The 25,153-nt window shown below is 39.4% G+C and overlaps 2 protein-coding genes across 2 annotated transcripts in view; one reads left to right on the top strand and one right to left on the bottom strand.

The window, feature by feature from the left end:
• Positions 1 to 25,153, top strand: part of GGPS1 (geranylgeranyl diphosphate synthase 1) — a 407,079-nt gene that overhangs the window by 263,995 nt on the left and 117,931 nt on the right. The window lies entirely within an intron of this gene.
• Positions 1 to 25,153, bottom strand: part of NID1 (nidogen 1) — a 45,785-nt gene that overhangs the window by 5,879 nt on the left and 14,753 nt on the right. The window contains exons 8-17 of the mRNA XM_049831540.1: positions 23,624 to 23,869; positions 22,532 to 22,675; positions 21,317 to 21,445; positions 17,982 to 18,125; positions 17,118 to 17,240; positions 9,287 to 9,511; positions 8,459 to 8,631; positions 7,546 to 7,672; positions 3,019 to 3,190; positions 871 to 1,028 (exon numbers count right to left, since the gene is read on the bottom strand). Coding sequence (XP_049687497.1) covers positions 871 to 1,028; positions 3,019 to 3,190; positions 7,546 to 7,672; positions 8,459 to 8,631; positions 9,287 to 9,511; positions 17,118 to 17,240; positions 17,982 to 18,125; positions 21,317 to 21,445; positions 22,532 to 22,675; positions 23,624 to 23,869 — 1,641 coding nt within the window. The remainder of the gene's footprint in view (positions 1 to 870; positions 1,029 to 3,018; positions 3,191 to 7,545; positions 7,673 to 8,458; positions 8,632 to 9,286; positions 9,512 to 17,117; positions 17,241 to 17,981; positions 18,126 to 21,316; positions 21,446 to 22,531; positions 22,676 to 23,623; positions 23,870 to 25,153) is intronic.

Below are 25,153 nucleotides of genomic sequence, written 5' to 3'. Positions count from 1 at the left end.
ATAGCCACATACAAGACACAGATATATAAACCTGTTGCATTCCTAGACAGCTTTGTGATCAGAATTGAAGTCTTTCAGCTTGCACAGTCTCATGTGAATGCTACAGTGGTAGTCACAATGAATAAATGGAGACATTATTAAAGCCAAAAAGAAAGGCATGAAGTCTAAGATGCAGCCCAAAGAGCTATAAACATTAATTGGCTGTGCATAATTTCAGGATTGGACATACTTATTCTACTACTGTGCTGGTTTTGACTGGGATAAGAGTTAATTTTCTTCATAATAGCTAGTATGGGGCTATGTTTTGGATTTGTACTGAAAATAGTGTTGATAACACAGGGATGTTTTCATCACTGCTGAGCATAGAGTCAAGGCCTTTTCTGCTTCTCACCCCACCCCACCAGTGAATAGGCTGGGAGTGCACAAGAATTTGGGACAGTACACAGCCAGGACAGCTGATCCCAACTGACCAAAGGGATATTCCATACTATATGATGTCATGCTCAGCATATAAAGGTGAGGGAAGAAGAAGGAAGGGAGGGATGCTCAGCGTTATGGTGTTTTGTCTTCCCAAGTTACCATTAGGTGTGATGGAGCCCTGTTTTCCTGGTGATCGCTGAACACCTGCTGGCTGATAGGAAGTGGTGAATGAATTCCTTGTTTTGCTCTGCTTGCGTGCATGGCTTTCGCTTTACCTATTAAACTATCTTTATCTCAACACACGACTTTCCTCACTTTTACACTTCCGATTCTCTTCCCCATCCTGGCAGGAGGGAGGGAGGGAGTGAGCAGCTGCGCGGGGCTTAGTTGCCAGTTGGATTTAAACCACAACAACTACTATTATGAAGAAAAATTTTAACATCTCTTTACCTGCATCTACCCAGCACAGCATTGAGGAATAAGGATCAAATGTCAGCCCATTTGGTAACCCAAGATCATCTTTAACGAGAATTCTTCTGTTTGTGCCATCCATGTATGAAGTTTCAATTTTAGGATCTTCTCTGTTCCAGTCAGTCCAGTACAAGTTTCTTAAGGGGAAGAAAAAGGCAAGAATTAAGACAGTAACTGATTTCAAAAGATTGTTTTAAATGAGGAAAATGCTAAGGACACAAAAGTAACATGCACACACCCTAAATCATTTAAATAAATAAGAAAGACCACATTGCACTTTGAAATAGAAGTAACAAAAGTCTAGTGAAGATGTAGCAAATGTTACCCTTCCATTAAAAACAAAAAAAAGCAAGCACATAGATGAGAAGAAATACTTTCTCCACACTGCTTAGGTTACGTGCAAGATGCCAGGCAAAAGACCTCTATTTCAACAGTTCTAAGGATGATTCAAAATGTTTGTCTATGGTTCTCCTCCTCACCACCCATCATGTCTGCTCAGTCTAAGCAGCAGGAGCATTTGGCATACATTTGTGGGATTCATTCAAACCTACATTTTTCTTTTCAGTCACCGAGTAAGCAACATACAGTGGAATCAGAGTAGTTCATGGTCAGGGAGAACCCTAGAGAGGGCCATCAATTCACTGATGCTTTATTATTAATGGCCATTTGTTAGTGGTGGGTTTTTTTTTTCTTGGATGCACTTTTCTGTGGCTGAGAATTTACATAGCCCCTCAATGCAAGCACCTTTGTTTACTCCTTAACACACACAGAGGGTCTACTAGGAGACAGAAGTCTGTGCTGCTTGAACTGAACCCAGAGCCCTACTCCGTCAGTGGGGTTCTGCATGAACAGAGGTCCCTCTTCAGTCTGATTACACTTGTGCCTCTCCCCTTCTCTCACACCATGAAGTGCATTCGTTTTTTCCTTATTATGCTGTCACTTGATGTACATCCACAGATGTTTTCACCCCACTATTATGTGAAAACTTATTTTATGTTAAAGGAATTAGAGAAATCAATACCATTACTTTTCCATTTAATTCTGTATCACTCAAAGTTTCATGAATCACATGCATTCTTTTCCCACTACAAACTTTGCTTGCAAACATCTGGAATGAGGACGCATCTTCCAAAAACCTCTCCCTGAGCAATATAGTACTTTTGTTCATAAATGAATTCTCACCTATTATATCAATTAAGCAATCATTTAATAGAGCTTTCCAGCAATTCAAGACTGAAAAGAAAGCCTCTTTGCTTCTGTGCTTCTGAGTATTTTGATTGAAATGCCTCTTCTCAGCAGTGGCCATGCTACATAGAAAGTTGCACTAGGACAATAGCAGGCAAGTTCAGACAGTAATGAACAGACATGCAGCACTACCATGGACTCTGTAGTAGTTTTATTTTTCCCTGTATTTCTTCCAATATTCAGAGGCAAAAAATGTCAACAGATCAACGACTACATAAAAGTATTTAGATACTTTCATTTTTGCAGGCTGGAACCATAACTTGAAAACATTTAACACTTTCCTACTGACACTCTTCTAGGCTATTTCTGTGACTGCAGCTTATAGGCTTAATTTTCAAAGTATGTACTTATCAGCATCTTCAAACAGAAGCCTAATAGGACCTTCTCAGGCAACTGAATGACAGAAGTGAAAATGATGACACAAGAGACACCATGGGAATTTTCAAAGAAGGAACACTGTACAGGAAGAAGGGCTGTCATGATGGAAACGAAAATAAAAGATTGCTTAATCTAGTATTTTAAACCAGTAAGCTTGCAAAAAAAAATTTTTTTAGCTAAGAGCAACACTTGTCATTATGCAAACAATGTACTGAAAGCAAGGTTCAAATAAGCATTTGACAAACCTCTCAATAAAATATCACATTATTACCTAGCAGGCATTTTAGAAGTTTTGTTTTCAGTCTACCACTCAGACACAGGACACAAGTAGATTGCTCCATTTCTGTTTGTTAGTTGTTTTAGGAAAAGATAGTCCTATTATTGTCTACAGACAGCCTAAAAACATGGACTCAGAATATATGCTTATGTTAAATAAATAAATAAACAGATAGATAAATAAATAAATTCAAGCTTTGCACATATCTCTTGACAACATATCCATACCCTCTCATAGGATCCACAACAATTGCTCTGGGGTTCACCAGGCCAGTGTCAAATAGGATGCGACGCTGGCGCCCATCCAGTCTAGCCACTTCTATCCTATCCAGTTGAGAGTCAGTCCAGAAGATGTTGCGACCTAGATGATCTACAGCTATCCCTTCAGGGCTTCCCAAGTCTGCAGAAGAACAGAGAAAAACATGCCTAGGCATTATATTTATTCCCAATACACAATGTCAGCCTCATAAGCATAACTCCTAATTGATAAGTTTTCTTCAGTTTTCTGGCTGTGGTTCAACAAAAGCTACTTCATAGCAGTTGGAAGAGGAATATGCATTTTACCTTATGAAGTTTAAATACACAGAACTTTCATAAATACATAGAATGACAAATTCTATAGGGAACCAACTCATCATGCATGTAAGCTTTCCTTTGGGGGTGGACACAGAAAAAGAGTTGATAGAGAAATAAACAGTAGAGATTATCAGAATCTTATTCTACCCTCCTTAGCAGGCCAAGATCTACAATGGATTTTATAATCCTTAATATTTCCCCTTCTTTAGTACTGGCATACATGGCACCCCTCCTGAAAACTGGATTTATGCTAAGTTTAGCCAATGCAATACTTAAAGATAATCAAGTTCCAACACACTAGAGATAATGATATTAGCTAACTGATGGAATTTAGATCTAGTTCTTTGTTTTTGCAGCGCAATCCTTTTTGGAACATGTTTTAGTACCGTATGTGCACAGTTTTTCTTGGACAGTTAGTTGTTCCAAAAGCAACAGGAAATAGCAGATAATGACCTTTCTGCTTTAGCATTAGTAATTTCTAACTCAGATGAAGGAAGTAGAATAAATATATAGCACTCCAAGGTTTAATTCAGCCACTAGGAAAAACTGCTCTATAATTTTCAAGGTTCATACATCCATTGAAAAAGAGCAGGAAGGCTGTGTGATGTAATGAAGCCAAAGCCAGGTACAAATCAATTTGAGTCCAATTTCAGTTCCAAAAGAAAAAGAAAGAATTGTACACAGTCACTCCCCAAAAAAGGTGAAGTGACCCTTCATACCAGCCAGCTGTTAAAAACAAACAAACAAACAAAAAACCCAAAAAACCAAACCACCTTTCAAGTGCAGAACCACACATCATGTAAATATCCAAGAATGACAGAATGTGGCCCAATAGTCTTCTATTAATTCTCAAGTTTATTTACTGACAGCCATTAAATAAACAGTATGTGACACAAACAACCTTTCTGGAGAAAAGGCATTTAGTCTGGGTACAGCTGTCTAAAATTTGCTACTGTGACTTTGCTATGAATAATAGTTGGCACAATAGCCTAAACCGCCTCTGTTGTCTCACACAGGTAGATTACACTTACCACACTTAACCTGGACACATGACATTTTGGATGCATATTCATTGCTGAAGAGGCAGAAAAGAACAAATAAGTTGTATCTCACTGCTTCTGTGTCATGGCTCATACACAGGCAGGACCCAAGAAAGTAAACGTGAATCATCTCTTTACTCCTCCCAAGGGTACTTGGGCATACTTTAACTTAGTTACACTGACTTCACATTACTACCTGTATTTCTCCAAGTGCCTCTGTGCAGCTACGCCTGTTGTCTGCAAGAAACCACCTCACATATACTTCAGACCCTCAAATGTTCCCACTTCTTTTCTTGCTAATGGCAGAGGCTGCTGAGAGCGGCCTTGTTTTGAGATAATGGTGGCGACAATCCCCAGTCTCTGGTATCAGAGGATCACTGACTAAATGGTGGTGGAGGACCTCCCAGCCTCTTTTAGGAAACAGAAGAAGGTAGCAGGCAAAAGATGTGCTGCCACCGATTCCCAGGAGCCCCTGTTCCCTGACTAGGGTACTTGCTTTAGTTTCCTTGCTTCAGCTATATGCCAGGAGATTTAAAGAAGTCTAAAGTAAATATCTTTCCTGTCTGGTTGACAACGAGCCAGAAAAAACTATCCCCCGTGGAGTAGTGAGGGAATATATAGGCTTCACATATCACCAGTCTTTCCAGAGGCACAAACGTGTTCCTGCCGTATTGTCATCAGGCCTGCTACAGTCACAGGCTCTGTCCCTGGGGACAGGCTTGTACAGACATGTATGGCTGGTATGACTTAAACACCTCCAACAAAGAGGAAAGCTCTCCTTCCCGATCTGCCTCCACAGCTGCAGAGCTCAGTAAGCCTCCACAGGCTATACAGCTGCAGGGATATATGTGAACTGGATGGGGCTCCACAATAAAATATGTTTCTGCAAAGTAATGCAACTTGGATCACAAGAGCTTTAACAAACAAAAAAGTAGTGCATTCCACAAAAATACATGCGAACTGAAGAAAGCAGCTGCAGCTCACAGGAGGAAAAAGGCAAAGATCAAAACAAAACAAAGAATTCTTATGAGTCTTCTGAGAGGGAGGCATTTTCCTATTTCCTGAAATTTTAAAGTTTCAGTTTTGGCCAGCATAGAAGACATCCATTCAAATACTGAATATTCAACCTTATTTTGTTCTGACTCCTTACTGAAGAGTCCGTTAACATACAGAAAGTAAAGTGCAACATCGCTCAACATCTCTTCAGGAATGGCATTCACTTCCTATGTGAACAACAAAAATCATGAGATGTCCTTACACATACAATGTTTTTTGTAGCAGATAAAAACCATGAGATTTCCATGTGGCACTGAAGCATATTGAATTACCTAAAATAATCAAATTTAGTTGACAGCCTTCATAAATATTTTAAAAATATTTTATATGCTGCAAGATTTTTAATGCATGCATACACACTCTCATTAGACAAATTCATATCCATATAAAATTTTTAGCAACACTAATCTTCCTCACTTTTTAAAGTGCAGAATCTGATAAAATACTTTATTAGTGGAATTTGGAAATCGTTTCCTCACAGAATTTGTAGTTGTAGAGGCACATGCTTGCACTACAGGTTAGAGTCCCTTTCAGATTAAATATGTTGGGATGAAAAAGAAGTCCTACAAACATCTCAGCCATCAAATTGTACAGAAATGTGAAGTTCCATAATTGCTGGAATGGTTAGGGATGGCCTTAAGCTCTCCCTTTTCCCCTCTCAGGACAATGGTAGGATCCAAGCTGCCCCCATCTCTCTGCTGCTCCTAAGAGCCTGAATGGAATCCCAGCAAACTGGCTATTCTGAAGCACAAACTCCAGGTAGAGATACTCAACGCATCCAAAGAAAACTAAAGCAAATTTCTTGCAGTTTTAAAACTGGTTGATCATTTTGCTAAAATAATTTTCTAATTTTTTGTGACAATAGCTGCAAAGGATCTGAAGCAAGGGTGAAGTCCTGAGTATTTTGACTTCACAGGAGTTCTAGGATCCTGAGGACACTAGGATTCAGAAAGTGCCTCCACCTATTTTTGTTGCTGGCTTTTTAATGCCCTTCCCCATTCACTTTGTTCTCCAAACCTGTCCTTCCCTTTAATCCTTTCCATCTAAAAAAAGGTTTTCATATTTAAGATGCACGGGCTTACACTTACCCTTCTAATGAAAGTGAAATTGGATTGCAGTGAGCAGCAGAGTGTTGGGAGAAAAAGTGTAAGAACAGGACACAAACTGTAACAAGGAACAAGGGACCTTTTCAGGAAGGATGCTGGACCCCCCTTTTTGATCAGTAGGGTTGACAAGACGTGACTCTAAAAGAGGTGGGCTACACAAAGGCTGCCAGGCTGGGCACAACATAGCACAGCCAGTCCTCAACATAGGAAAGTGAGGTCTTGAGTGTGCTTTAAAAATCCAGGATGTCATGACCTGGAGGATTTGCCCTGAGAGTACTAGCTGTGCAGCCCTACTATAGTGGCAGCCCTAAGGATGCCACCACAGGTGAAGAGCAGTAAAGGCCTCAAGCCTACCTCAAGATTCCTCCCTAGAAGTGACAAAGCATCCAAAGGAGGGGTTTCTTTTCTTTGTTAAACACAGCAAGAATATAAGCACAGCCTAGGACTGTAATCGGGTACAGAAACCCTCTAAACATTCCTGTGAGGAGCTGAGACACTGTCCAAAGACCACACTATGAGGCTCTGAACCCTGCACCCATTAGCGCCTTCAGATATGCTTTAAAACCACCATAGCAGCTTGATTCATGTTTCAAATCCCTCAAACTTCATTTAAAACATCCCCAGTGATGTTCACAAGACACTCAATAGTTAGACAGATATGGTATCCTGCAACTGCAAATAAGGACAGAAATATCTCAGTGACATGCTGCTCCCAATTCCGGCCTTAAAATGTAGTTTATTTAAAGAGAACCGACTTCTCACCTATCTTAGCAGTGGAAAGGCAGTGAAGGGCTATCGCATAGGGAGCAAATCTTTTTTCATTTTATGTTATCCAGATTTGTTGGTTATTGTTTACCCAAATAACATCAATTTGTAATGCTACAGCTCAGGCCACACCTAGGAAGTACATATTACTAAATTCAAGTCTCTAATGCCGTTCCTAGAGAGTAGCAAGAGGAAGAATTTTGTCCTGTTACCTGTTTTGATGATAGTTGTTGGCTCTCCACCATGCAGGCTAGCCCTGCTGATTGAAGGGCCACTGATGTCTGTCCAATAAACCATCTTGTCCATGCAATCGTAAGCAACTCCAATAACAACTTTGTCCTGTTGGTCAACAAGTAAGTTACATCAGCTTAGGCTAAACAACAATTATTTGCCAGCAGCACTAGCTTATGGATCTATGTCTTAAGCACTGAAAAACCAAAATTGAGAAAGGAGGAGGAGGAGGAGGAGGAGGAAGAGGAAGGAGAAAGGAGGAGGAGGAGGAAGAGGAAGGAGAAAGGAGGAGGAGGAGGAAGAGGAAGGAGAAAGGAGGAGGAGGAGGAAGAGGAAGGAGAAAGGAGGAGGAGGAGGAAGAGGAAGGAGAAAGGAGGAGGAGGAGGAAGAGGAAGGAGAAAGGAGGAGGAGGAAGAAAATTAATCAATATATATCTGTAGCCAAGATGTACAGAGAATTGACTGAAAAACAGGAGGAGATTAAGACTTAGGCAAACACTTTGAGGAAGTAAGAGAGAAAAAAAGGGCCTCTCCACATACTGCTCTTGTAGGTCTCCTAGACTTTGATACCAGAGTCAGAAAGCCAATGGAAGTGCGAGTATAGGAGTGTCTATATGATGAGCTGTTGGAGGCATGTGAGCTCACAAATACTAAGGTTTTGTCTTATGAGGTATTCTTTAAAGGCAAATAATTTTTTCTACAAGTTAGTTTTAGGCTTTTTGACTAGTCAGGTCAGGAATTTTCAGTGACGAAGTGATGGGGTACTGAAATCCTAATCAAGAGTAGAAATTGTGTTTGGAACTTAAATTATCAAATCGCATAGACAAACACTCTCACTTTCATCTTTGTCACAAGTCTTCTAAAACACATGGACTTAGTACAGTAGGTTACTTACTGGAATATGCAAGAGTGCTTTTGCACCATTTTTCTTCATATTGTTTCCCTCTAGTGGAACATGTTCAATTTTACCACTTTGGGCAAAGAGCAAGTGTGTTCCTGGTGGCAAAGGTACAGTATCTGGTCGAACAGAGGGCCCAATAACAACAGGAGGAGCAGCTGTGCTCAGACCTTGTTAATAGAGAAGGAAAGAGTTGGGGGAAAAATTAGCTTATGTACAGCATAACAAGGCTCCTTGTTATTTGCAGAGACACAATTACAGTCAGATTTCTTAGAAGGAAACAGCCCTATAAGCAGACACTAATAACTATAATCAGATGCAGAAAGCTTCTGAATTTTTCCCCTTGGCTGTCAAAGAAGGAGCAATTGGCATAATAGGTCTTTTCATGTTCAGCTCTGTAATTGCTCTTTCCTTCAAATGTTTAGAGAAGCCTATCTTATTTTTCAGCTGAAGTGAGGAAGATATACGAAGGAACATCCTTCACTTCCTGAGGCAAGTCAGTTACCACACATTCAGATTTGCCACAGTTACCAGAGGGCAGAAACTATAGAGGCCCCTCACAGTTTCAAGGAAGAGAAGAAGTTAGAAAACCATCTTCTTATTCAGAGGCTCACCACAGTTGTCCAGATGCCCTGGCTGGAGGAAAAGTGTATGCTGGAGTTACCAAAGGGCTGCAGCACAAGGCATATTGTCACTGGGACAGCAAAGACCTGCATTGTTCCAAGTCAGTGCTGTATCTCAGGGGCACGACTAAGCCCCACATTTGGGAGACAGTGGACTTGGGTGGAGAGACACCCACAAGAAACAAATGCTTCAGCCACTTACATGGTGGTCGAACTCCTGGGCCACTTTTGGTGCCATCAATCTCATTTCCATCCCTATCCACGCACCAACAATATCCACTGCTAGAATGGCACTGAGTGGGTAGGTAATTCCCATGCTCATCACACTGGGGAATGAAGTGACCAACTCTTATCTCCCTCGGGAAGAAAGTGCCTCCACTTCCAAGAGCTACTTCTCGTTCACGCTGGCATTTGGTCTTTTCTACTTCTGTGAAAAAAATACAAACCAGTGAATATTTCTGTTTAAACTAATAACTGTGTTCCATTAACAGTTAACATATGTTGATCACTTATAACACAAGTCATCTTACTGCTGGAGGAACATAGCACTGTCACAAACCTTGAAGGCATATGCCTTCAGTGCACCTTCAGGAATAGTCTACCTTTTGTAAATGTGACACATTTGCCTTAAACTTACGTTATTTTATCTTTTGCTGTCTAGTTTAAAAGAGAACAAACAGGCCCCCTGCAGCTTCCTACATTGAAGGGTCATAAAAAGAAGCTGGAAGAGACTGTCTTTCTCCATGAGGCACATTAGCAAGAACATTCTGTCCAACTTGTGAATCCCATGTCTACTTATTTGGCAATTATCCATGGGCCTTAAAATGTGACTAATTAGCCAGGCCATACAGCGGATAAAGGTTTTCTGTAATGCTCAAAGTCAAGCTTCTCTTCAGAGCCACAAGAAAAAAACACAACATAAGGCAGATGCTGAGTTCCCTACAGCAGTGAAACAACTCATTGCTTTGATGTATGTTAGGTTTTTAGCATTTGGTTATCAAGTTTGAACACTCATTTGATACTTTTGGACCTAAGAAAGGAACTGCAGGGACAGATTGTCCAGTTCCTGGTAAAGTGCGTAAGTAAGGCTACACAGAAAACAGGACTATTACTATGTACACAGAGAAACATATGATGCACAATGGCTACACCACACACATATGTATTACTGTAGAGATTACAGAGGAAAGACTAATTTGTTAGATTATCAGGAAATTCAGGGATTTGGTTCTTCTGGTTTCAATTTTACAGAACAGTCTGGACTAAAATATACATCTTATGGTATTACCTGTCATGTAATAAGGAATGTCATCTGGATCAATATATCCTTCTAGATGCCAAACAACATAATGAACTTAAAGAATACCATTAAAATAATCTTTTTCTTCTCTAGACAAAGAAATCTGGCTTAGTTTTACCTTACACTTGAGACCCCTTAAGGGTTCTGTGCATTGTGAGAGGAAGAGCTCTAATCTTTTTCCTGTCAATGATTTCTACGGACAGTTAGAAATACTTACCACAAACTGCCAGAAGAGGCTCAAACATTACACTTATATTTACTCCTTCCTTGTTTTTACATTGCCTGGTGGACAGCATTAGCTTTGTGTGGCTCAGACTAGACCCTGCCCAACTGAACAAAAAGCTAATCCCATGTGCCCAAAGCCTAGTGTGATGTAAATCACACAAATACAAGAAAAAAGGGTAGGTTTTTATTATTATTTAAACTAGTTATGCAAGCAAAAGCTTTGGACAAGTTTCATGCACCTGGACACAATTAGAGAAATATAAATGTCCAGAGAACAGCTTACTCTAAACAACTGAAATATTTGGCATCAGCTTTTATGTGGGTGGTAGAGAGCCTTGAATCAACCTACAAAACCAGACCCTGAAGGAAAGCCTCCATTAACTATTTCAAATTTTGTTTGCATGTATTCAATGCACTATGCAGGCAAAAGAAAAGTTGATTCCAGCAACTGGATAGTTTTGCCACACTTTTTTTTTTTTTTTTTTTTTTAAGCTCTAATTATATGCATCACTCACGTGAGAAAGCAGTGGAAATACACAGTATTGGTAAACTGACCCACACTGCTTTCGTTCACTGCAGAACAAAATCTTCATTTCATTCATGTCATCTTTGAAAGACACTATTAGCCCCTCCTCAGTGGGATATAAAAACAAATGTAGAAGCTGGTTGCTTTTCCTTCCCATGTGAAACTCCCAGAATTAGAGAATATCCAAAAGCTTACAATTTTTAAAATCAACAGACTAGATCAATTTTATGAAAATGAGCTAGCAAATATGAATTATACAAAGGATTGTGTATACACTCCCAGATAGGACCCAGCTGTTATACATAAAATATTTTAGTATTATTGGTAACATGAAATACCAACGTCTGTTCTAATTTCAAGACAATGTTCACATTTATATCTGCAGATTTTATACATTAATGCTGATGGAATTTTTGAAGAGTACTTATATTGCAATGATCAAGATCTATCTCACAAATGGCTTGCTTATGCAATTAGCCCCACTAAAGTCAAGAGACTAGTCAAGTTAATTTTCAAAATTAGTACTTAGTTTTCTACAAGTCAGAGAATATGATTTGTTCTTTCTAAAAAATCCCATCTACACTGATTTTTCAGTTGCATACAAAGACGTCAAATACCCTATTCCCACTCACTTTTAGAAGTAACCATTTATTTTACTGCTTCCATGCTCCTGAAAGTCTCTTATATTTATGATAAACTTTTTTAACAGTATCCAGTGCAGTAAGTAATCTATGTTAAAGAAACATGTCTTACCATGTTCATCTGTGCTGACAGAATAATTTTAACCTGTCCTTCAACATTAAACTCATTTCAACTCACTAACATGAATTTAGCCAATATTAAAATTCATAAACCAAAACTAGCCCCTAAAGTAGTTGTGAAAGTCCAAACCAGGCACTTGGAATCCATAGTGTATTTTTTCTCTCCTTATCTCTGAATCATGAGCAGGATTACTATGCTTACAGTTTAGAGACACCTAAAGAAAAGTGAGCTGAATCCCAGTCCAGTGTTGTAGCCTATGCAGAAAGGAAGGCACAATAATATTAGATACAGATGACAGCTGGTTGGGATAAATAGTCTGCTTTTCAGAGGTTCTTACCATTCTTGAAATCCATATTTGAAAGCTAAGCCAAATGATCATGTCAATGAGAAAAATGGTATACAGTAGGGTTAGTTCATACTGCCAGAGATGAAACAAACAGTAAGAGCAAGACCTGGGTAATCTTCAGTGATGCAGGAAAGTTGGGGTGGCAACAGCCTTTTATTAATAGCAGGACTAAGTTTCAATGTTTTTTCAGTACCTATGTTTAAACATTACTGATTAGCAATTGTTATAAAATTGAGTAAAAATTCATTCTCACTGCTTTTTGATGCAGTTGATGCTTGGCTTATGCAGGTAATACACTGATCTAATAGCTTTGTCTTTCCCTATGGCACTCCCAGATAGGACCCAGCTGTTATACATAAAATATTTTAGTATTATTGGTAACGTGGGCTACCTTAATTTGATAAATGATTAAACACTGAAAAGTCACTTGAGTCCATGGACAAATGTCATGAAGCAGTGGTATTTCTAATAAGTTCCCGTATTACCTTAATTCCTTTATTAGGATTCCAGAGGGAAATACACAACCATAGGTTGCATCACTTGTGAAAGAGAAATAGGCCACAAAACAAGGACAGGACTTCATCACTAGGCAAACTGAGCTCATTAAAGACAAGAAGCAATTCACACAGTCAAATGGGAAGTTACACTTCTTGGAATACACAGTGTAGACCAGCCTCTAAAGATAGACTCATCTTGGAAACCACAACCAAAAAAAGCTATCAGCAGATCACAGCTATCAGCAGATAACTGTGAGCAGATAAGCTGCCAGCACACAGCTCAGTGCTGTAGGGATTGTCAGGAATTCAGCATATACACGGGGAACACTGCACAGGTATAGAGAATTGATGTGGGACTGGGGAGATGATTCAAGGCACACTGGGTCCAGCTCTGTTAACCACAGTTCAAAAGGACAGTGAAAAATTGAACCAGTGTACAGAAGAGAGCTCCTAAGAGAGAAGCTGTAGTGCTGAACAGAGATCAAAGGCCTGATGAAGAAGTTAAGTTCCGTGGACCACCGTACACACAAGTCAGACTGGACACGTAGAAAGAACAGTGCATCCTGAACTCAAGCTAAATGTATACCCTTCCTCAGAAAAATAAATTTGTATTTAATGTTTTAAACATATTTTTTTCAGTTGTTTCATAAACTACCAGTAGCAATCTGGAATTTAAGTCACTAAAATATATCATGGAACTTGAAAAAATGAAATGGAAATAGCATGGATATGGAAAGTAGGCCAGATGAAAAACATACATGTACATATTTCCCACATAAGTGCAGAAACAAACAGAATGGGGACCCCCCCTAAAGCCATATACAAACATTCAAAGTCTTTTTTTGGTCATAAAGGAAAGCTCTTGCAGCAGCACTGCAGAAAATGATTTATGGACTTTTCCAAAAAAAGATGGAGGCTGAGAAAACAGGATGAGAGACAGAGATGTATGGGACTTCTTCCCTTCTATTTTGCATGGAGGATTACAGTCTGATACACTAAACCAAATTCAATTAGTTCTGCAACAGCATTCAAAAATTTTTAAAGATCTGACATAACTACTCAGGTTTTCATTCACAAGCTAAAGACAGAAGTGATTTAAAACTGTGTCCAGAATCAGTATGTAATCAAAGGGTACTCTTCCATTTCCTACGTGGATCACTTTATTCCCCACATATCACACGGTGTTATACTGACATTTTTAATTGCTGTTCTCAGACATTGCCAAAAAAGGAAGAGGAAAAAACCCAAAACAAAGTAACACACTTCCCTTTGTCCCTTCGTTTTCCTTCGTAATCCTTCACTTACAGTGTTGCCCTGGTAAGAGCATTTCTCATGTGAAACGGATTGTATACAGAGGACCAGCGAATGGCTCTTAAGGGTCAGACCCCTAGTTCCAAGAATCTACATTTGTTTCTGTTTAGTAAACAGTGTCTGGGGTCTGCAGAGGTTGAAACACTCAGACATCTGTTTTTTTGAAATGGAAAAATGAAGCGTGAGGAAATAATGAAGTACAGACTTTCTTAATAGCTGTGAGCAGTGGGACATTCCAGCATCATTAACTCTTCCATTAACCTGCTGGTTCAGTCCTACAGACACTCCCTTGTGTATGACTCAAATCCATTTTACTTGTTAGTCCACTTGTTTCAAGAGCTGCTGTTCAGCAGTGGTAAGGCTCAACAGCAGGTTTCATATAGTAATAAAGACACCAAACAAGCAAGCAATTGTACACTGGGTTCGGAAAAGGGTACAGCAAAAAGAACCGAGCATTCAGATAAATGAAACTTTTCATGCTATTAACAACCAGAAAAGACTTCAGTGACTTGACTGAGGCTAATTAGATCAAAACCTTAGTGGGTAAAAAGGGGAAGAAAGGGTCTCTCGTTACAGCTGAATACAATACAGCCTCATCTGAAATCTCCATTCTGAAGCAACTTACTTTACAAATTGGGTGCTAAAGTAAACTAAGCTGCAGAAAGTATATTTTGATTCTATCTCCTGCCAATGATTAACTGTTGGATATATCCATTTTAAAAGTACTAAAGCTTTAGCAACAGATGACAGGCAGCTATTGTTCTATTAACTCTCTAAGAAGGGAGGAGTAGCTAAGTTTGTTGTAAACACTGCCATTGCTGCAGACTAGCAGAGCAATAGAGATACTCTGTACTTCAGTCAGGGTTCAGCGAAAGTGAGACTTCTTATCTACACAGACTTTTTTTCTGCTCCCAGCATTTAATGAACAGAGCCAGCTGATACAAGCGTTTCTAAAGCACGTCTTCTTCTGTTAGTACAAAACAGTATAATAAAAATCATAGAGGCATATATGAAGACTAAGAAAACCTGGTAGATTCTCACCTACTAAAAGAGTAGATACAACAAAACTCTCCAAAATATTTTGTTACTACCATTAAAGCTGTGACATGAAAAGATCCATATTCAAGATACAATTGTGTTGAGTATGGACAGTCAAGAAGTATACACGGTAAGGAGCAAAAAATAACATAAAGCTACTACAAAATAGTACACTCTGCTAAGCAGTTCAGTAAACACACTAACCACTGCATGTGATAAGGTGTTGCTCTTAACAAAAAACCCCAAACATTTAAGTATGCTATCACATATACTCAGAAGAAATTAATTGTGTCCTGGTAATAAAGTTAATTGGTTGAATTCCAGTAACAGTCTACCAAACCATCTGTTTCAGCTACAAAGGGGATGTGCCAGACATGAAAAGAGTATTTCTGCCTCTACAATTCTGCCTCAAAAACTAGAGGCTTTAAGGTTCAATTTTGCTTCAAGTTATTCACATCAAGTTTCTCCTCTAGGAGGAATAATCCTGGTTTTATCAGCAGGTTGGTTGGCTAAATATTTTGACACAGGCCAGAAAACACTAGGTAGTTCTTCATTCATATGGCATTAAAGTGAAAATTCACATGGGCATTCATGCATGAAAAGTAAGTTAAAAATAATATTGAAAGACTGACAAAGTAGCAAAAGCTTCAGAATTAACCATGACAAAACCTCCTACAATTTACCTATGATAGAAAAGTCTACAAGCACTGGGTAATTTGACATGTGTTGTTGAGCACATGATGAAGAGTCATGTAAATATGATTTAAAACCAGAAACAACCTTGGTTTTATGCCATTCCTATAAACACACCTTTGTCTTTTTTGTTTTAAAACATGAGTATCCAATTGTGCAAAAAAAAGTCAGAAATTCTTAACTGGGTAATATAGTCACAAAAGAAAAATATTAGGTTTCAGCAATGCATCATGTAGTAATATTGTGCCATGCAGACAAGAACTTTTAAGCCAGCACACCCACTATTAAAAAAAAAACCTCAATTTTGAATCATCAGCTACTTTGGACATCATTAAGACCACAGTGCAGAAGCTGAATTATGAAGAGCCTTCTGCCTCAGTCATAGTGTTTCTTGCTTTCTTTCCTTTCGGCCCTATGTCTTTCTTACTCTTCGCTGCACTGTTTGAGTTTCAGTCTGTTGAGAGGTGCAGGGTCTTTTGCCCAACAGCAAGAATCTTAGAAGCAGGAGAACTGGGTTTGAATATACTCAGAAATCAGGCTTTATTTCCTGGATGAAAACATTCACCGTTCTGCAAAACCTGGATGCTGTCCCATAGGTTTGCCGTGCTTTTGAATTAAAGTAACCATAACAACGCTACTTTGCACTTCAGTGTTCCTTACTTCATTTTTTTTTAAGGATGCCTTCAAGATCAGGAGTTATATACTTTAAGGCCCAAAGTACAATGCAAGAACAGAAGTGTGGCAGGGTAAAGAACTTTCTGCTAAATAAGAGAACAAGCTGGGTAAATACAGAAACAGCTAAGTGCTAGTTAGAAACTAGAGTTAGTATTTCTGGACTCTTGCTGGCTATACATGGCACGTAGGCATCTAGATCCCACTGCAGACAACAGTGCAGGTACTTTGGTCTCATCCTTCACTTTTCTCCTGTAATTGTTGCATTTCATTTACATTGGCAACAGTTCCAGATATTTTATGATAAGTGACTACTGTGTATGCAAATCAAATCAATCTGTGGTCAGACCTTTACATAAGGCAACTCCAAAAGATAGTATCAGCTTAGGGCTGAGAACTGCTAAGGACAGAACAAACAAAACATAAAAGTGGACACTGAACAGGGTATCGTGAAAAAGTGATAATAGTCAAGATACAGATTTTGACACAAACTTGGTGACGTTCAAAACTTGAAAGACCTGAAAAAGAATAAAGACCCAAGAAAGAATAAAGACCCTAATAAAACAATACACAATTTGTTCCAGAGAGGTACCAAATTAACATATATCCTCCAATTCCTAAACTATATTTCCGGTCCAGCTTTCAAGGACTATAAAATTTTACCTCCTAACACACACCGGAAACCATCCCCACGATAACCTGCCTTACACTGGCAGCTGAAGGATCCAGGAGTGTTGTAGCAGAAAGCATCCGGATGACAGCGGCCCTGCTGACACTCATCTATATCTGTAAAAGAAAAGATCCATCTCAGGTAACTGTTCCTCCTGATGGACAAATCAGAGTGATGAATTAAAGTGCAAACCTGCCCTATTACTTTCAGGCTCCTATTTTAGGATATCTGATTAGACTTAGAGAGAGACCTTTGGAAGAACATCTATACAGAAATACAAAGGAGGAAAAAAAAAACATGCTTGTATTTTAGGTTCTGCCCCTCAAATCCGTGCACTCTGCTATTCTGATGGGTAACTAGCATTATTAACTCGCACAGTGTTTTAGAAATATATGCCCATGTTTCTCAAGAAAAAGACTTGGCACAGCAAGAGACGTAGGATTTGGCCAACAACGTTTCCAACATGTCATTAGGTAAAGATGTTCCCCCACTGCACTCCAATTGACATGAGACAGAATATAACTTTATTTACATAGTCTGAGAATCACACCTCACCACCTTAGTAATATAAATGAATACAGTGCAAACAATTCTAGCAGATGAAGATCTGGTCTGCTAACTGCAACTACTGCCATTTCTGCACTTACCTCATCTTGGACTTTCTGTAGCTCAAATACTGAAGAGTGAATTCAAAAGTGAGGTGAGGAAAGGACAAAAGCTTAAGGCAATGCCTGCCTGAGGGACTTAAACTATGAAATTTCCTACTTTAAATCACAAGTAACTACAGGACATTGCAATGACTAACCAAGTCATGCAATAAAGAGTATAAAAACGCCACAATAAATGGTGCTACCCACCCTCACAGGCACGCCCATCTCCAGAGAAGCCAGGGAGGCATGTGCAGATGTAGGCAGACCCTCCGGTGTACACACACTGAGCGCGCTGAGGAATGTCACAACTGTGTGTGCCTGTCTGGCAGTGGTTTACAACATATTCAACAGCTGCAGGTTAGATGTACAAGAGAGATGAAAATTTGAATTTTCCTCCATAAAGTCTGAAGCTCATAATAGGTTTATAGGGAGAGAAGAACAGCTGTGAAAGCATACAGAAAAGAAACGAAACAAGGAAACCGAGTTTTTTTGTTTGGGGATTGGGATTTTTTTGCCAAGGTCTCCCCTTTCACTGGTGTTAAATCTTCTTAATAATGTTTTACAAGGAACTCACTGTCCTCAGCACCTCACAGATGTTTGTTAATATAGAACAGGGCAGAAAGGCTACCACAGTGACAGATACTAATATCCATGACAGTTTTGTTTATAAAAAGGAGTTCTGAATGAAGAAATATAAGGCATCTCAGAGAGGTACCTCACATGTTAGCTAAGTGGCCAGTTCACTGCACTGGGAATTATTAGATATCCCACTACAGTAACTGAGCACCGACCCAGGGCTGTTGTCACTTGGCAATGGATAGGAGCTGTGACTCACTCAATAGGAGATAAACACATTTGTCAACTATTGGAGACATTTTTGACCAACAGTGGAAGTTAGGACCAGTCCTGCAGCTTTTCTTAACTTTCTTAACTTGTTGACAGCAGTGACTCTGAAGGCATTGCAGTGACTGAAGGCTTTACACACAGATTATTTTAGGTAGCTGCTGGAGCCCTGCCTATGCTTACCTGTTAGGTCAGGGAAGAGGAAAGGAAACCATGGTATTTAAAATAGGAAGGCAAAATACTACAAAAATTTTGGGCCTAGAAATATGGGAGTTTGCAGTGTGTACATCTACGAACAGACTTCCAGCTGCTGTAGCAGAGCGTCCACTGAGGCTTTTTTTACACAGTTCTTATGAGGAACTGACAGGGGACCAAGACAAGACTCTACAATGCTCCTTTCATCAAACTACACAGATGGAAATTACCACAGTATCAGCATGGAAACAACAAAAAATCTGCCATCAGAGCCAGATCTGAAAACAGCTGTTTTCTCCATTTCTCTGGAGATGACATCATTGTTAGAATCATTTATATCTGTTCTGTTTGATGAAGTCAGTTTTAGATTACAAAATAATCTATTCAGAACTGCATTATAAATGCATAAGATTTGGGGTTGGAGCTCAAAGGGAGTCCCCACGTCCTCCTATTCCTCAGCTTACAAACAGGAGAACAGGATTTATTTACAACTCTCTTCTAAAGCTATCCAGTGAGTCACATAGCTGGTATGAAAAAGCTGCAGTTCCAGAAAAGCTGAGTCAATGCTGGTATCCCAGAGCAACCTGCAAAAGCACAAAGAGGGTAGCTGTTGCCCCTTCTGGGGTTCAATCTGTCTGTGGGTTACAAAATCCTCCCCTGTGGAAAGGGGAACAAGATTACCATGACATTTATTTTCAGTCTGTTAGGAAACTAGAGTTCATCTTCCCTCCCTTCAGTCTTACAGATGCAAAGTTTGTTTTTGATTGAAGGAGGGGATCAAACTGAAGTCCTTCAAGCTGGGCAAGGAATTACTTAGCACTTGTTAGAAATGTGACACAACAGCTTCATGGGAAGGTGGTAGAGTGAAGCCAGTGAGGTCACGGCTGGAGTGAAGAACATTCCCTTTCAGGTCCAAGTTACAAAAGGGCAACGGTGGACATAATGGAAAGAACACAAAGCCACTCTTCCACGTCTCACCCTATCCCTTCCAGTGTCCTGGTAGAAGTTGCTTTTTCCAACTGTTCTGCAACAAAGGAGAGACTTAAGGTGCACTGTGAGCAGACATGAAAGGTATTCTTACTGGATCAGAGAAATGGGGCTTGTGACGGAAGGTAATACACAGCATACAAAATCACACGCTTAAGGGAAGTAATGCAACTTTCTGCTATAAGATGAAGGCTCCTTAGCCTTAGCTGAAGAACAGTCTTGGCTGTAATGAGGAAAGACCTGAATGCATTAGCTCAAAGAGTAACTAATCTTCCACTACAAAGCAGTCATGACAGAAGCAAACATAATCCTCAGCTGTTATCAGTTATTTCCAAAAGAAACAGGAACTAGTCCAACCACACTGGAAGAGAGTGTATAGGTTTTGTCAGTACAGATTACTGTCAGATTGCAAAGACAAAAGCTCTAAATAATAAAAAAAAAATCTAATCTATATCCTATCTTGACAGTTGCGTCTCTAGCAGTAGAGTCATTACCCCTCTTCTATCTGCCGTTTGTAGATTTTTTTATTTAGCTTTTGCAATTTGCAAGATACATGACACCCAAAAGAATCAGCTTAATGTTCTTCAGAGTAAAGCTCATGGTTTTTCTTTCTTTATGGAAAAATTACTTTCAATACATATCCCACATAATCATCTTGCAACTCTGCCAGCTACCAAATGGAATTTCTACAACCTTAGTGAAAAACAAAACAAACAGGAAAAAATATCCCTCATTAGGACAACCTTAGTCCAGCGAGTACAGATTAACTCAGGCTTCCTCCAGAAAAAAAAGTTTTTAAATTAAATAAAAATAACTAATTCAGTGACAACTACTGAATTTTAAGTTTTAATGGTCCATTAACAAACCAGCTAGATTTCCTCCAAATCTCAAAGATTTTAACAGTGAAATGATCTGTAGTTATAATTCCTTTTCAGCACAATTAACTACCACCTCAGAATACCCTGCAATAGCCAAGACACACTGGTTTAGACCTGTGTACTGCCTTGTCCAAGGGATGAATCTGTAACTAAAATCTAATCTGTTAAATCTAATTCTGGATTGGATATAAGAAAGAAAACCCAAACCCCCACAAGCCAAAGCGCAGCACTACAGAAAATGCAGAAAAAGCCCCACCTCATCTTGAAAGTGAGATGCTGTGAAATACTAACACAACAACTGCTCACTTTAATTTTTCTTCTTTTACAGATTTGAATTTTACTTCCATGTGAAACCTACAGCTAAATAATGGTACAGAAAGGACAGAAGCATTCAATAATCATTTCCGCTTTCTATTTGGAAACTTTCTGAGTGGGAATTTTAATGAGATGAAAACAAAGTACTTTAGGCACGTTCTTCAGTTACCTAATGGACTGTAATCACTAACTGCAGCATGAACTCCTAAATTCAAGTCATGTTAGAAGTTAGCACAGATCCTTGAAGCTCTGTTTTCTGTCTCTGTGAGATGAATCACAGTCTGAAAGCCAGTGGGCAGCGCTTTTAAGAAATGTGAAACTCACCAACACAAGTCTGCCCGTCTGCTGCAAACTGGTATCCTTCAACACACTCACAGCGGTAGGTTCCTGGCTGGTTATTGCAGACTGCATTGCTGCCACATAGAGCTGGTTGCTCTGAACATTCATCAATGTCTAGAATATTTATAAGGATTACAGTTATTACAAAGATGCATTTAATACTGATGCCAGAAAAACAGAAACTGTGCAACCGTTGAATAAAACCATACCTCTTAAGTGGTGTTAGTAACCTGAAAATACGTTTTCAGGTAACTGTGTGCTCAGCTAATCTGCACCAGAAAACCCCAGAATAAGTTCTATAACGGAATAAAAAGGGGAAGGGACAGGAAATCAATGAGAAAGGAGGAGCCATTGAGAAAGAAAATGCAGCCTACAAGGTGATCAGAAGCAGTGACAACTACTGGGGGAGCATGAACTTTAGCAAAGACTTCTCCTTTCATTATCCATATATATCTCTAATTCACTGCTGCTCAAGTCATAGCACCAGAGGAGTAGAAGGGACAGTGTGATGCTGTTATTTTCATTTGCAAGTTGATTTAAGGGTTGGAGGGGGGGGGAAGGGTTGTGCTTTGTTTTTTTTATTAAAAAAACCCCAACTCAGTTAACTAACAGGGATGATGCATGTTTCATTAATACACACTTTCACCTCTTGAAAACAAGCATTTGTGCTGTGATTTGATTATAAAACAAAAAAAACAAAAACAGATACATTAACAATAGAGCTGGATGGAGCTGGGAAATAAAAGTCTCCTTGAACAGAAGGAGTTTTCAAAGCAGATCCTGAAAGAGATTATTTCAATGGGTTCCACATATCTGTGCTCTGTACACATGTGCATATGCCATTCCTCATCTCCCTCAAGAACTTTTAAGCTAGCTGACTCATTTTAACCAGAACTTGCATTACAGTAAATTTCTCACAGCTAAGTTCCCACAGGTTTTATGAAAAGAGGAGCTGGGTAGGAAAGACGCTTTGCAAGCTAGCAAAACATATCTAAATTTGACCCTTCAAGACAGTCAAACTTGCTTACTTTGATTATTGAGATACGTCAGCTACCCCAGCATGCCTCTAACCTATCCTTCCCAAAACCAGCCTCTCAGGACAGTTCATTTTGCTGGAATTGCTAGTCCTGAGGATCAATACATCCCAAGTAAACCAAATTCTACATTAGCTGTAATTTTGTAATTAAAGTTTTCTGATACCATAACAAACGTTTCCATCTCCACGGAAGCCAATTGAACATTCGCAGAAGAAACGATTTCCAGTTCCTGGACGACATATCGCATTGGTGTCACAGTTATGGGTACCAGTGTAGCAAGGATTCCGGTTAATATCAGCAGAACCATCTGACAAGAGAGACCATATTTAGCCGTGATGACCCTATCCAAGTAATAGCACTCAGCTAAGGCCCAGAAGAAGGTTGCTTGTAGAGCACATGAAACAAGGAAAGAGAATACCTTTTGCACCAGGAAAAAGGACACTTGCAGGTGATATGCAGGACATGAATCTCAGACATGGCAATAGCACCTGTATTCCTTGTTACTTGTGCAAATGACTGCCGAGTTAAAAAACAGACAAGCCACAAAAACTTCTCTAAAGAGCAAGACTGACAAAGATAATGCATCTTCCAGCCACTAACATTAGACTCAAAATGTCATTCTTAACAGCTTGGTTTGTTCATTTTAATTAGTAGAACTTTATCTTTGTAACAAACAACAGTGAGAACAGTCTTTTCTTGTACTCCTCTGGTGTGCATTTTCAAATTGCTCCTCTGCTTTTTTTCTGATTTTAGTGCAAACAGACAAACTTGGACAGATCATCCAAAAAAAATACACTTCATAGGCTGCCTACCTTCCAAAGATAAAATGCCATGTTTCAAGATAAATTATAGAAACTAGCTGTTTCAATAGCAAATCTTATTCCCCTCTTTTGCCCTTTGCTCTGACAATACAAAAAATATTCATTAACAGAGGAACTATAAATTACAAAAAGTTAAACTATCTCAGCGGCAATAGATTCAAGGTGGTGTACTGAGAGTACTTCAAGGAATTAGACACAAACTCTGCTAAATTTCAAGAGGAGATAATCACTTAAATACCCTTCCCCATGTGAAAATACAAAATTTTAACAGTCTCTTTTCTCTTCCTAATTGATGGACCTGGACGTCTACTGACTAATGCAATGAATTAATATAACTCATTAATTTAATCCAGCTAAGGCAGGCTAAAAAATATAGAAGCCTGCTCTTAATTACTCACAAAAGAGAAAAAGAAAGATTTCCAATTCATACATACCACTGATTGGGCCGATGGAATTACTCATAGCATATCGCAGAATCTGCTCATCTCGGTTATACAGGACAAACACACTGTCCACTGAGAGCTGCTGAGTAGCAGAAGCAGCATGGTGAGAGTCATCATGAATGCATTCATCAAATGAGATGGTCTGTCGCCACTGATAGGCACCCGTGTACGTGGAAGCAACCCCACCCCTTTCTGGCTCTGTCACTGTGTACTCCCTGGTGGATGATGAAGTGATCACTGCAACACAGCAACAAACACACTGATCAGAACAGAGAGCAAAAATACTCTGCCCAACGCTATCTGTAGACTTTGGATACAGGGTAGTGCAAATAAAAACTTCGAAGGCAAGCAGCTATGAAAGTGGACGTATTACCATGCAAAGGAATAGGCACTTGACTAGGCTTGCTCTTTTCTCATGATATCACAGCCTTGAGGAATGAGTCATATAATTTATCTTGACATATTTTAAAAATTTAACTTTACTTTGTGGGTTACCAGGTAAAGAAAGGAAAATTCAACTCAAGAAACTCAGAGGATTCTTTAAATGAATTTACATAATGGATCTATAAGCTAGGAAGGACAAGAGCCACCTTGCCAGCACCAAGCTACATCCATTTTTAGTTCACTGTTGTCTATTGGCCTTGGATTTTGACAGAGTCCTGAAGAAGATGCATGTCTGAGAGCTCCCGTATGCTTCATACCAGTTTTCTATATTGTGAAAATTTGTGATAAAAACTCTTCAAAGCAGATCTGGGCTTGTGCATCCTCCCAGCAACAGAAAGCTCCTCAGAACTCCACTATTCCTCATTTGGACACCATAACACACTTGTATCAATCCAGTTGGTACAGTTGGCAAAAGCTAGACTTCTGCTAAGCAATGGTCTGTCAGATATGCCATAGGAGAGCAGAAGAATAACTATTTGAGTACTGGTAAATCAAATCCAGACTGAGGGATGCCTTCTTCCAGCCCTTGACTCTTCCTCCATGGAGACAGCATTTCTGCCAAGGGATGCATTCTACAGAGCACATGCTGCTCAAACTCCTCCAAAACTCTGAAGTTGTTCAGCATGAAGCCGAAGCTTCCTGCTGCCTTCAGCTCCTCCTCCTCACAGTCCATAAGGACAGGCAAAGCAGCAAGAGGGGTTCATCACTGGCTACCAAAGCCAGACATTAGCAGATATAAGGCAGTGATGATGCACCTACACCATTTTCAGCTATCGTGTACTCTCTCCAGTATTCATGTGCACCTGAGTGCACCACAGGCTACTTCCTCTTCATTGCTCTTTGGCAGCTGGGCTGGCTGGCAGCAACACTCCAACCACACTTGGGTTTTGCTGTGTTGAAATACCCATAATTTTATCCAGGAACAGGAAAACAAAAGAAGGGAGATTCCCCTGTAAATAGTGAAATGAAGAATGGCTCTCTTACCAAATCTCAGAGTCTGAGATAAGGAGGAGAGAGAGGAGAGAGAAATACTGATAAGGGAATTAAGATGCTCCTAATTTTCCAGTCAGTTGTTCA

This window comes from Accipiter gentilis, chromosome 28 (assembly GCF_929443795.1).
Source record: "Accipiter gentilis chromosome 28, bAccGen1.1, whole genome shotgun sequence".
Lineage (NCBI taxonomy): Eukaryota > Metazoa > Chordata > Aves > Accipitriformes > Accipitridae > Astur > Astur gentilis.
This window is presented reverse-complemented; position numbering and strand designations above follow the sequence as displayed.